This window comes from Erpetoichthys calabaricus, chromosome 13 (genome assembly GCF_900747795.2).
Source record: "Erpetoichthys calabaricus chromosome 13, fErpCal1.3, whole genome shotgun sequence".
NCBI lineage: Eukaryota > Metazoa > Chordata > Cladistia > Polypteriformes > Polypteridae > Erpetoichthys > Erpetoichthys calabaricus.
In genome coordinates, this window is record NC_041406.2 from 98,612,731 (window position 1) to 98,626,549 (window position 13,819).

The window sequence follows — 13,819 nt, forward strand, 5'->3', positions numbered from 1 at the left end:
TTTTTGTATGAAAATGTGCTATATAAATAAATGTTGTTGTTGTTGTGTTGTTGTCTTGGTGACAAGAAGGCTCCTCATTCACCCTCAGGTGAATGCTATTTTACTATCTCCTATTTCCTTTTCCATTTCCCTTTGCCGGCTACTCTGAAAATGTGCTCTCTATCCTTCTGACCTGTTCCCCTGGATTTAGATATAGCACTTTCACCTTCTATCCTGATGCGGTTACGGGGAGCACACCTTAGCACTCAGCCACCAGAAACCATGAAAACACTCGAAAAACGGCTTCAGATGTGTGCCTCGACGTCAGCTAATTTGAGCCCCACGGCTTGCTCTGGAGCTCCTGTAGGCCTCCCGGAAGCCCTTTGTGCAACCCTGAGTTCAAATGCCAGTGAAACTTTGTGTGCTGCTGTGTTAATCTGGGAAGGGGGTGCTAAAGCAGGTAAATGAAAACTTTATTTTTCCAATCTTTTTCCCCCAGTGTCTGTGATAAGCGAAGTCGCTGTCTTTATATTTACTTTATTCCTACAGCCACAAAACTTGGCTTATCTCAGAGCAATATTTTTTTTTTCTTCTAAACTTCCTTATCCAGAGAAGGATCTCAGGAAGCCTTGAGCCTATCCCAGCAGCCTTGGATTCAAGGCAGGAAAAATCCCTAGACAGGATGCCTGCCTATATAGCAACAATACTATATATATGCGATATGTATGACACGGTTGATCTTAAGAACAACAAAAAAAAAAAAAGTGATATTTGAACTATTTTGAGAGAGAGAGAGAGAGAGAGAGAGAGAGATTGCAAAGAGGGAGACAGATATTTTAAAACCTAATTCTGCCACTGGATTATTTTCACAATATCAGGTATTTTGAGATGTGAATGTAAAACTAAAAAAAGAAATTAATAAATACAGAATAAATACAAAAACACATTAGTAGTTCAGTTTTTCACCAGTTGGAAAACTCTCTTCACCTACCTACCAGTAGTTCAGTAGACATATTGCAAACTCAAGGAATTTTTCACTGTTTGTATCACTTCGTTGTTAAACGTCCTTTTTAAACCAAAAGTGACTGGTCAGAAACAATATGCTGATCATGTATGTTGACCTTGTCAGTCTCTAGATCAGTGCCGTTTAATTTTCAAAAAGGATTTCCCCTGTGCAAAGTGGCAGATGAATTATTGTCAACAAAATACAGACACCTGAGAAATAAACTGAAACATTACTCACTTGTGATTATTCTGTCCATACTATAAAAGTATTGTTGACCAGCATATCCCAACTTCAGGCATTTAAATTACAACTTGATATACAAGAAGTGCCAATAAATGCTGCAGCTCATCATAACAGACCGCAAACTCATGCAGCCTGGAATTCAGTTTAGTGTGTGCTGCTATATTAATTGCTGTGTGAATACTGTATCTTGGGCTCAGTCAGAATTACAGTTAACATCCCATCATTTATCAGCTCCTGAAGAACTTTCACTATTCTCACACAGTAAATCACTTTCTTCGTCACACACTTAACGCATCCGTATTCACCTTGCTCTGTCACCGCAAATGCTGTGTCAACACCCGCCCTCCATCACCAGTCGCCATTCACTGGATGAATATATGCAGTCGGATCATGGTGTGTGACTTTCGGTTTTACAGTTAGAATTTACAAGGGTTGAAGTATAACAGCAGGAACATTTATTCAAAAACAAAATATGAAATTCTTATGAATGTATTTTTGGTTAATTTAGGGGCTCCTGCAGCCTAGATTAGCCCTTGTATAAGTCCGGTTGTTACGAAAACTAAAATTATTTTTAGCAAATTATTATTTTATTTCAGTTGGTCTTTTCAGCTACTTTAGTAGTTTCATTTAGGTTTAGTTTTTCATTTTGGTTTTGTTAACTTTTTTATTTCAGTTTACGAAAATGTTTTTTATTAGTCCTTTCAGTTTTGATTTTAGTTTTCATTAACTATTATAACCTTGCTTTCAACCCTAACCCTCATGAATTTGAGGAATTAATGTGACTGTACTTATAAAGTGCTTATGATAATGTGTCATCATTTCTGCTGAAAGATCTTATTTCTACTTAACCATTTTTATAACCTGCTACAAATATTAATTGGAATGTGCTTTTGAATTTCAAGGAAAGAATGGGGAATTTAGACAAAACTGGTCTCCATTTAAACAAGTTAGAAAATAAACACATGATGCAACATTCAGGTAGATTTAGGATATTAGTATTCTTAAAGTTGAAGAACTTGTCTTTTTTGTTTATTTAATCTGCATCAAAGGCAGACAATGCATTTTGTTTAGTAAATAGTTTTGTGCCTCGACCCTTTCCAGGAAAAGCAGTTTTAGATGATGAGATGAGAAATATCTTTGTAGTTATGAATCACATTCAGAAATAATAGTATTAACAGAATGCAGTAATGTGTATAAGTAGTGCATAACAAAAGCAAGCTTCATACAATATCATGCAGCTAAAAACCAAGACCAAAAATGCTTGTGTAGCTTAAACAACTTCCATAGACACCAGATTTCAACTCAAGTAATGAATCAAATATATCATAACTGTATATTAATATTTTTTAAAAAATGCCATTGTTTTAGTTTGTTAGCTATGAGAGATGTATTTACTATTTTTTTCTTCAAATGCCAATAAATTCATAATTTTACCAGAAGTCCAAACTTTTGCATGGACCTGTAAATAATAATTGATTTGACTGACTTACTGCAAGAAACAGAATAGAATTTATGGAAGTGGGTGTTGTATTTCATCATTTCCAAAATGTTGAACATTACAGTAATCTTTATTAAGGAAACTGATTAAAGTAATTGGATTTTGTTTGGTCAATCAATCAGTCACCTGGAAAGGCTTTTTATCCAGTTTAATTATAATTAAAACAAATCTGCAGTCTATACTTAAACAGGAAGGTATTCAAACCCAGTATAAGGAAAAACATCATTATACTTTATAGTGTATATGTTCTTAACTAATACATATTAATGTGAAAATATCCTTTATTTAACAAATTACTACAAGCTCGTGCAGTAAAAAGGACTGAAAATAATAACATTAATAAGTAAACAGCATTAAAATATATGGGTGCCACACAGACTTGTTAAAAAAAAAAAACAAACAAATGGAAGAAAAATATGGCACATAAATATTACAACTTACAGTTTTGTTTCTCAGTCTGATAATATCCGATACAGATCCTGCTCCACAGTACTCCATCACAATCCACAGGTCTGTGTTCTTAAAGTAGCTGCCATAATATTTTACCACATATGGGCTGAATAAGAGGTATTTAGGAAAGACAAAAGAAATGTTGATAAATATATGAAAAACATTTTCCATGGATAGATTGTCTAGACCACTACTTACACCTAAACATGAACCATAAATTTGGTTATATTAAACAAATACCCAGAAAATAAAAAGAGTGGACCATCTATTTAGTGCAATGAACCATAAAATACAGACACCATATTCCCTTGATTTCCTACGTCTGTTGAGGTTGTTTGGTGTATGCAGGCCTCTCATGTTTCCTACTGGTGTGTAGTGGAGGAAGTGGCAGAACAGAAGACACTCAAGAAGCAGTTCACTATCCAGTAAAATGACTTGCCCCCTCTGTATGAGATCTTGGCTAAACAATGGAGCACCTTTAGTAGCCAATGGAAACAACCCCATTGTTCCCAGGTGTGCCATGTAAGCTAGTTTCTACCCTCAACCATTAGGCTTTATAAAGAAGCGTCCCACCTGGCCCCCCAATCCCACCCCCCAACTATGAAAGAGAAACTGTCCCGTTTGCTGAATAGTACTGAGCTGGTCAATAACTGACAAATTATAATTTCACAGTACAGAATAAGAATTTGCAGTTCTAATCACTTTACACTGATGGATAATTCCTGTTTTTATTTGTACCTTATCATACTTAAAATTATAATAATTAATATCTCTGCCTTCTTTGTCTGCTACTGTAACCCTGCAATTTCTTATATATCTTAAGAGAAAAGAGTACCAATTAAGTAAAATAAAACATACTGAAATATCTAAATGAACATATTTTACATAGTGTGAGATATGGCCGGTCATTCATCCTGGCCAATACCCCCAGGCTGCTAGATGAAGCCCTCCTTGCAGCATGGAGGTGCCCCGAATGCCAGCAGGGAATTATGGACAATGAAGTTTTTATGCACAGCCCTGCTGGCTACCATGGGGACCGCCAGGAGTCGCTGCAGGGAGACACAAGGACATCTATTTTCCCTACACCCCGGAAGTACGTCCCTATCACATGGACAGAAGGAATGATGTGCTTCCGGGATGAAAAAGAAGAGTTTTTGATCTGACCCGGAAGTGCTAAGAAGTCACATGGACTGAGGGTTCAGAAGCACTTCCGGGTCATGGACTATAAAGGATTGTGGGAAATCCCAGATGGACGAGCCGAGTTGGGAAGGAAAGGTGATTGAGTGGCTGGGAGTGGAGAGTTATTGTATTTGTGATTATTATTGATTGGTTATTGAGTATTGTGGAGTGGAGGGTGCTTTGTGCACTTATTTATAATAATAAATATTTGGATTTTATCTGGTGTCTGACGTGGTGTCCGCGGGTTCAAGGGAGCAATAGTGCCCCTATCTGTCACAATAGATATAGACATACAGTGCTGTGAAAAAGTATTTGACCCCTTCCCGATTTCTTATTTTTTTGCATGTTTGTCACACTTAAATGTTTCAGATCATCAAACAAATTTAAATATTAGACAAAGATAACCCAAGTAAACACAAAATGCAGTTTAAGTGATGATTTTATTTATTAAGGGAAAAAAAAACTATCCAAACCTACATGACCCTATGTGAAAATGTAATTGCCCCCCTAAACCTAATAACTGGTTGTGCCACCCTTAGCAGCAACAACTTCAATCAAGCATTTGCAATAACTGGCAAGGAGTCTTTCACATCGCTGTGGAGGAATTTTGGCCCACTCTTCTTTGCAGAATTGTTTCAATTCAGCCACGTTGGAGGGTTTCCAAGCATGAACAGCTTTTTTAAGGTCATGCCACAGCATCTCAATTGATTCAAGTCCGGACTTTGACTAGGCCACTCCAAAACCTTCATTTTGTTTTTTAAGCCATTCAGTGGTGGACTTGCTGGTGTGTTTTGGATCATTGTCCTGCTGCAGAACCCAAGTGCGCTTCAGAGTAAGGTCACGAACTGATGACTGGACATTCTCCTTCAGGATTTTTTGGTAGAAAGCAGAATTCATGAATCCATCAATCACAGCAAGTCGTCCAGGTCCTGAAGCAGTAAAGCAGCCGCAGACCATCACACTACCACCACCACCATGTTTAACTGTTGGTATGATGTTTTTTTCTGAAATGCTGTGTTACTTTTATGCCAGATGTAACTGGCCACACACCTTCCAAAAAGTTCAACTTTTGTTTCGTCAATCCACAGAATATATTCCCAAAAGTCTTGGGGATCATCAAGATGTTTTTTGGCAAAAGTGAGACAAGCCTTTATGCTCTTTTTGGTCAGCAGTGGTTTTTGCCTTGGAACTCTGCCATGCATGCCATTTTTGCCCAGTCTCTTTCTTAAGGTTGAGTCATGAACACTGACCTTAACTAAGGCAAGTGAGGCCTGCAGTTCTTTAGATGTTGTTCTGGGTTCTTCTGTGACCTCTTGGATGAATCGTCGCTGCACTCTTTGTAGGCCGGCCACTCCTGGGAAGGTTCACCACTGTTCCATGTTTTCTCCATTTATGGATAATGGCTCTCACCATGGTTTGCTGGAGTCCCAAAGCTTTAGAAATGGCTTTGTAACCTTTTCTAGACTGACAGATGTCAATTACTTTGTTTTTCATCATTTCCTGAATTTCTTTAGATCGTGGCATGATCTCTTCCTTTTTGAGATCTTTTGGCCTACTTCACTTTGTCTAACAGGTTCTATTTAAGTGATCTCTTGGTTCAACAGGTGTGGCAGTACTCAGGCCTGGGTGTGGCTAGTGAAATTGAACTCATCTTTCCAAAACATGCGATTAACCACAGTTACTTCATGTTTTAATAACGGGGGGTGGGGGGTCAATTACTTTTTCACATAGGGCCATGTAGGTTTGGATAGTTTTTTTTTCCTTAATAAATAAAATGATCACTTAAAAACTGTATTTTGTGTTTACTTGGGTTATGTTTGTCTAATATTTAAATTTGTTTGATGATCTGAAACATTTAAGTGTGACAAACATGCAAAAAAATAAGAAATCAGGAAGGGGACAAATACTTTTTCATAGATAGATAGATATAGATAGATAGGATCTGACAATGGGTCCAAGGATTTCATTCCGATACCTAATGGTAGTCAATGTCCATTGTCTAGCCTGTAGAGGTCTGAGCGTCCCTCCATGGATATGCCTCACCAAACCATCGCTGACCCACCACCAAACCGGTCATGTTGAAAGATGTTACAGGCAACTTAATGTTCTCCACAGCTTCTGCAGACCCTTTCACATCTGCCACATGTGCTCAGGTTGAACCAGCTCTCATCGTGAAAAGCAAAGGGCGCCAGTGGTGGACCTGCTAATTCTGGTATTCTATGGCAAATGCCAATTGAGCTCCAGGGTGCCAAGCAGTGAGTACAGGGCCCACTAGCGGAGGTCGGGCCATCTGGCCACCCTCATGAAGTCTGTTTCTGATTGTTTGGTCAGAGACATTCACACCAGTGGCCTGCCTGCTGGAGGTCATTTTGTAGGCTCTGCCAGGTCTCATCCTGTTCCTCCTTGCCCAAAGGAGCAGATACTGGTCCTGCTGATGGGTTAAGGACCTTCTACGGCCCTGTCCAGCTCTCCTAGAGTAGATATAGATATAGATATATAGATCATCAATAGCGAGCTTCTCCACAATGTGCTCCCTGCGGATACAGCTTTGAATCAGGTCCACTAAGCTCTGGATCTGCTCTTGTATAGGCCGATCTCGGTCAATATGCCACAGATGAAACTGGTACCCCTTAACCACTGGGCTAATAGCTGTGCAGAGGAAGACCTGTTGCTTCAGGAAGTCATAATCATAGAATCGTTCGGGAGAGAGGTTTTGCACGACCTGTAGATCCTCCCCGGTTTAAAATGGGGCCACAATAGCTGCCCAGGCTCCTCTGTTCCAGCACATCAATGTTGCCATACGTTGAAGCAGAATAGGAAGCACTCTGGGTTGTCCTAGGGAACCATCTTCATCGGCATATTCCTGGGGAGCACGAACACAGGAGCACCGAGGAAGCCTCATTTTGCTATGCCGGTATCAGGATATTATGTGCCTCTCGGGGTTCCATTACTGCAAGACCCCACTCCTGGTACCATGAGATGCTTGAATTGTTGTCTTGCACCCCAAAGACGAGGCTGAGTCTCCGTACTTTATCAAAACCAACTTTATTCAACTTGAAACAGGCACAGAAAGGTTATCTATTTAACCGGGATCTACCATTCTATTATACACAGAGACAGCAAACAGACAGGGTCGGGCTGTGTATGGCTATGTTACAGTATACTGTTCCCTGCATCATCCATCGGGCAACCAGCACATTGCGGGTGGCAGCGGTCAGCTTGTTGTTTCTGTGGAGCTGCGACCTGCGGTTGTCTCGGTGAAGGACATGCAACCCTCAACAGACACAGCAGTCGCGCTTCTGTGTGTTGTCCCATTGAGGAGAGTCTCAAAAGAGTGCAGAAATCTCACAATATATAATTAAACATGCATGGGAAGTTTGGTAGTATTTTTCAATTTGTATATCTAATTTTTAATTTAAAGTCACAATATTGTTCTACAACTTTTCTAAGTCAATGCTTAAAACATGCTGTTATCAGAGGTGTAATATAGTGTGGAGTGTTTCCTGCTTCTTCTCTGATGCTGCTAGGATAGGCTTCAGACTTTTGTGAAACTGAACTGTATTTATGTACATTAAATAATGGATGAGTAAACAAAGTACAAGAAAGGCACATCTGTACTAGTTTCTAAAGAGCATTTATTTTTTCAGTTGTTGTCTACCTAATTAGAAAATGGCAAAATTAACACCAACTCTTACCTGTCACACTGTTGCATGATGGAAATCTCTTTAATAATTTCTTGTAGGTCTGATTCAACTGGCACTTGTTTAATAGCCACCACCTGACCAGACTCCTTATGTATTGCTTTGTAAACACTTCCATATGATCTGCAGAAGAAGCACATATTAGTAGTCCAATTTCATATATTATTACCCACTAAGATTTTAACATAAACATTAACACCCACTGTTTGGAAGTGGGGTATTCACACTATAATGTTTACAAGCTATACATGTTTTTTGCCTAATGCTTTAAAAAGGTAGAAACAAGTAAACAGCAGAGTCTTAATTATTTTAAATGCAAGTTTTATACCTTCAACATAAGAGATAGACTTAAGGTTGTTAAATTTAACATAATAATCATAACTGCTCTTTTCACCATGCATGAAAGTCAATTACGGTAATAAATCAAAAACTAGTTGCACCATTCATTAACTTGAATCACTGCATTCTGTAATTTACCAACTTACAATCATATTTTTAACAGTTATCAAGAGTAAGCATCTGCAAGATTAATCTGACCCTTGTTATACTGTATTTCTGTTGAAGAAATATACATGTGATAACTGAAGTCTGTACCAGGTGATATTTTATGCCCTGTGACAATACCTGACCACAGGCAAATCTGCATTTTGCCAACAGCAAGACAGTATCAACCAAATTATTTTGGATCAGCCTAGTAACACATTGAGTATAAGGAAGCAAGAAACCAGTAATTACCAAGTAAGCTACAATAACACCTTTACCAACCTCTGTTGCTCTTAATAACCGCATAAACATATGAAACTACAGTGTATTATGCTGGAAAACATGAATTTTACATAGAACTTTACAGTAACACAAGCTAAAAGTGGACAAGGCTGCTAAGGAAGGAAATAACATCTGCCTGGTTGATGTCCATGAAGTGATAGTGTGGCCTCAATTGACTGAGAGAAATCTCCCCCCCTTCCCCCCCCTTCATACAAATGATGTAGCTCAAAGTGCTTTACAAGATAAAGAAAAAAGTTTATAGAAAAAATAAAAATACAAAAAAAAATTAGGCAATACTAAGTAACAAAGAATAAAGTAAGGTCCTATTGCCAGGACGACAGAAAAAACAAAAAAAATCTCCGGAGGACTGGAGAAAAAAAATAAAAACTAAATCTGCAGGGGTTCGAGGCCATTCTCCCTAACATAAATTATCTAAATCAGTCCTCATGGTTTTTAGGCTTCGCGTGGAAGAATTAGATGATGATGGTCATGTGGGCACCTGGCCTTCAATCCATCAATGTAGGGACTGCATGGTGCCTTTATCAGGTGGTGGTGGCACAGATCGCCACCACAGAAAACCGGTAAAAGAACAGCAGAGAAAGTAGGAGTTAGTACAGATTGCACAGTCATGACAAAAACGATAACTAAATGCATATAAATATTATTAGGGTTACAGTAAAATTAAGCTATGAGAAAACCATGTTAAAATAAGTGGTTTTTAGCAGTTTTTAAAGTGATCCACCATATTAGCCTGGCGAATTTCTATCGGTACGCTATTCCAGATTTTAGGTGCATAACAGCAGAAGGCTGTCTCACTACTTCATTTAAGTTTAGCTCTTGGAATTATAAGCAGACACTCATTTGAAGATCTAAGATTACGATTTGGAGTGTAAGGCGAAAGGCACTCCGAAATAAAGGATGGAGCAAGATTATTTAAGGCTTTGCAAACTATTAGCAATATTTTAAAGTCAATTCTAAAATGGCACGGGTAACCAATGTAGTGACTTCAAAACTGGAGAGATGTGCTTGAATTTTCTTTTCTTGGTTAAGATTCTGGCAACTGCATTCTGCACTCATTGCAACCGACAGAGGTCTTTTTTGGGTAGTCCTGACAGTAGTGCATTACAGTAATCTAGTCAATTAAAAACAAGCATGAACTAATTTTTCAGCATCTTGCAGAGTTATAAGGAATCTAATGTTTTATATAAAATGTATACAAATAAAATATATATATATTATAATAATATATATAATATTAATATTATAATATAATTATAATAATATATATAATTATAATAATTATATATAATATAAATATAAAATTATATATATAAAAACACACACACACACCTAGGATAATGCTTCTTGCTTCTCTGAAGACATGATTGTCAGAGACCTCCATACAGCATCATTAGACACCATCATCTTCTATAGCACAGGTGTCAAACTCCAGGCCTGGAGGGCCGCAGTGGCTGCAGGTTTTCATTCTAACCCTTTTCCTAATCAGTGACCAGTTTTCACTGCTAATTCACTTTTTTCCCCTTTTATTTTAACAGCCATGTTAGAAAGATTCAGTTCTCTGAATTGATTCGTTTCCTCATTAAATGACAGCCAAACAGAAATGAGATGTGAAATGAGCCAACAGATGACCAGCTTAAACTGGGGCTTCAAACTCCAACAAGTTTCTTTAATGAGAAGCCGATGCTTGCTTGCTGTTAATTAAACCCGTTATTTAATTCCACAGCTTGTTGCTGCTCTCGTTCTGCAACAGCAGACATTTCCAAAACTGTTGATTTTCTGTTTTTTATAAGAACATCATCAAAGTGTTTCGAGATATTAACCTTACTGAGACCATCACCTTTCTATATTTTCAGATATTGTGTGATGTGGCGGCTTGTTTTGTCTCATTATTGTCTGGCTGGTAATTAAGGAAAAGTCAAGTTCCTGAGTCAAGTTATTTAAAAGAAGTAATTAGCAGCAAAAATTGGTCACTAATTAAGAAGATGGTTAGAATGAAAACTTGCAGCCACTGCGGCCCTCCAGGACTAGAGTTCGACACCCCTGTTCTATAGGATTCTTTTAATTGTTCAGATATGGAAGTTTAAGCCATATTAAAGGAAAGGTTAAAAATAAAGGAAATTTTCTGTGGTGAATATTAGTTTTATTTTACCGTATTAACTAGTGGAGAGAAGGTTACCTGTATTGTTATTGTTGCGGTTGTTGAAAAAAGTACTAACATAACTGCCAACTTGTAATATGCCTACTAATATTAACAGCTAAAATTCAGTGAAGGGGTACAGCCAAAAAATATATACAGTATGTATATTTATTTTCTTAAATGTATTTATTGAAAACACAGCTGCTTCCACATTCAAAGGAAACATGCATCCCCCTGCTGGATACAGTCCCTTGTTAAGATTTACAGCACTATAAACCCTAGTAAGTATCTGGATATTCCAGCCAAAAACCTGGGTTTGTAAAGGCCATTTCATTCTGCAGCCCTTTAAACTAACTTGAGATCTGTATGGGAGAAGGCAGTCATAAGCACAGACCCAAGGACACAAAGAGTCTAGAAAATGTTTGCACAGAGTTTTAAATACATTAGACCTTTGAATGTTATTGATGTCAGAAAAGCATGTATGAAGTATAGTATTGTTCATTGAAAAGCATTTGTTTGGAAATAACTACAGCCAAAAAAAACAATCTGCGTTGTTTACTATACAGTTTTCTTTTTCGTTTTTCTTAATAATTATGCACATTGTTGATTGGATTTTGTTCACATAAATCCACATGAGGCCACATACTAATTGAGGGAAAATTTGACTGTAGGTTATCCAATGTTTTCCACAGAAATCTAATCTATAAGTGGGGGCTCCCCATTTAAGGGTATTTGGGATTGGTTCCCTTAAAAGTTTTCAGTTTTTGGTCACATGACCATTTCCTATATATTTTGGTTTTCAAATTAGCATTTTATGTGCGTTAATGCAGATGTGTACTTAAATGAGGATTATTACAATTTTTCACTGTAGTAATCTAAGCAATTAAAATAACACAAAACATACTTTCCCAATTATTTTTAAAATCATTAACAAAAAACAACTATTACATTAATAAAAAAACGTTAAAATATAATAAAAATTAACACAAAAAAGAAATTTTTCTATTTAAAAATACTTTCACTGAATAAAAATGAAAATTTAAGAATGACCTTACAGATGAGCAAATTAAATAGATTATACACATTTAATAAATAAGTGCACACACTGACATACATTTGCATTTCATTTCAAATTATCACACACAAATAGTATTTTGTTGCAGGTGTTTACTCCGCTTAGAAGTCAAGTCTGAAATTGCTGAGGTGTATCGCAGGACTACCTTCATTTTATCCAAACAATATATAGCTACAGTGTTACATATTCCATATTCACAAGATGTTCATTCCTTGTAGGCAAGCAGGTTAAAAATTTTAAGTTTTAGTTGTGAAACTATTATTCTAATGAAAACAAAATGGTCACAGCATTTGAAAAACTGAGGTGAAGTGAGCTAAACTGACAGTTTAATATAATACTGTTGTAAGAACTCGCTGTTCCTAACACGTGTCGTTTATTAAAAAAAAAAAAAAACGCCCTGATGGTTTAATGGTCATCATGAGAGAAACATTAAGATAAAACAAAGAAATAAAAATGCAGCAGGATTCAACTCTAGAGGTGAGCAGAGACAGAAAGATGCATCATGGAGATAAAGACATAATGAAGAAATGAAGTGAGGTTTGAAACCAGGAAATCAGTTCTAACATGTATCTTAGCCAAATCACCTAACCCAAGTCAAAATCAGTAAAACAGGGTCTGATTATCTGAGTCACTCATTGTGAAACTGTTTGGAATAAAAACCTTCAGCCATAGGAATCATCCAGGATGGATCTTGAAAAACCACTGTCGTAGACCCATTGGCTTTTGTGCGCCCTCAACACAAGTGAAAGTCCCAAACCTATCCAATGTTATCAGTTGGATGTACTCATTCTACAGCTTGAATAAAATGCATTTTGCTGATTAACACAACACCCAGTGAGTCTATCCAACATTGACACTTTGCTACTTATTTAGTTAAATTCTTTATTTTCAGAAATTTGTGATGTGGTGACATCCTTGCGTAGGACTGGTGAAGAGGGTGTGAAACGGACTTGTTGCTTCTGGTGGTATGCCACAAGACTTGAAACAAGACTGAAAGGGGTTTGCTGATGGGTTTGTTATTTCTTATACAGCTATACCATTTTTTTATAGTGATGTATTATGTACTCTTTAATTTTTTGGTTTTATTAATTTCAACAAAATCGAATAAGGCCTGGTTGGAATGTGTATATAATAGATTTCCACAGAATGTGCTTCTGAGTATTGTTGACCATTACTAGATAGATACCCTATCTATCTATCTATCTAGTAATGGTCACTAATGATGTTCTACACCTCAGAAACCATTTCTTTTTAATCACTAGCAAAGTTATTGGGGTCTTCCCTTCTAGTCATGCAAGCTACAGTTAAAAGAAGCAAAGTTTGTCACGCCATTTTATACAAGTCTCTGATCATGCTGATGGTAAACACATAAATTAATCAGGAACTAAATTTCTGTGAAAGCACCTGCTCTTGGTATACTTTGTGTCTTTTTGTTTCTACATTTTTGGCCACTGCTCGTCTGGTAGTGAATGCCCCACATGTGCATGCAATTAAAGAGAAACGTAAACTTTACCTGATGGTTTAGTACCATAAGCATCAAAGACAAGCTGGCAATAAGTGTAACCCTTTATAATATTAAAGTCATTGTTCACAATCTGCATAATGTTAAACTGTGCTTTGATGTCAGAAGCAAGTATGTTATTTTAAACAGTTGTTTTCAGTTCAACTGAGCCAAGTTAATAAAACTTGGACTTTCAGCTTAAATTTTGAGAAAGCAGATAACTATTCAAACAGCCTCACTGTACTTTTGAAGAGGACTTGCACA

The 13,819-nt window shown here is 37.0% G+C and overlaps 1 protein-coding gene across 3 annotated transcripts in view; it reads right to left on the reverse strand.

Annotated features, from left to right (window-relative positions):
* stk3 (serine/threonine kinase 3 (STE20 homolog, yeast)) overlaps positions 1-13,819 on the reverse strand; it is a 425,407-nt gene that overhangs the window by 348,764 nt on the left and 62,824 nt on the right. For all 3 annotated transcript variants that reach the window (XR_007936613.1, XM_051935856.1, XM_051935855.1), the window contains exons 3-4: positions 8,051-8,179; positions 3,168-3,282 (exon numbers count right to left, since the gene is read on the reverse strand). Coding sequence is in view for 2 of the 3 variants with exons in the window: in XM_051935856.1 (XP_051791816.1) it covers positions 3,168-3,282; positions 8,051-8,179 (244 nt within the window). In the remaining variant the exon portion in view is untranslated. The remainder of the gene's footprint in view (positions 1-3,167; positions 3,283-8,050; positions 8,180-13,819) is intronic.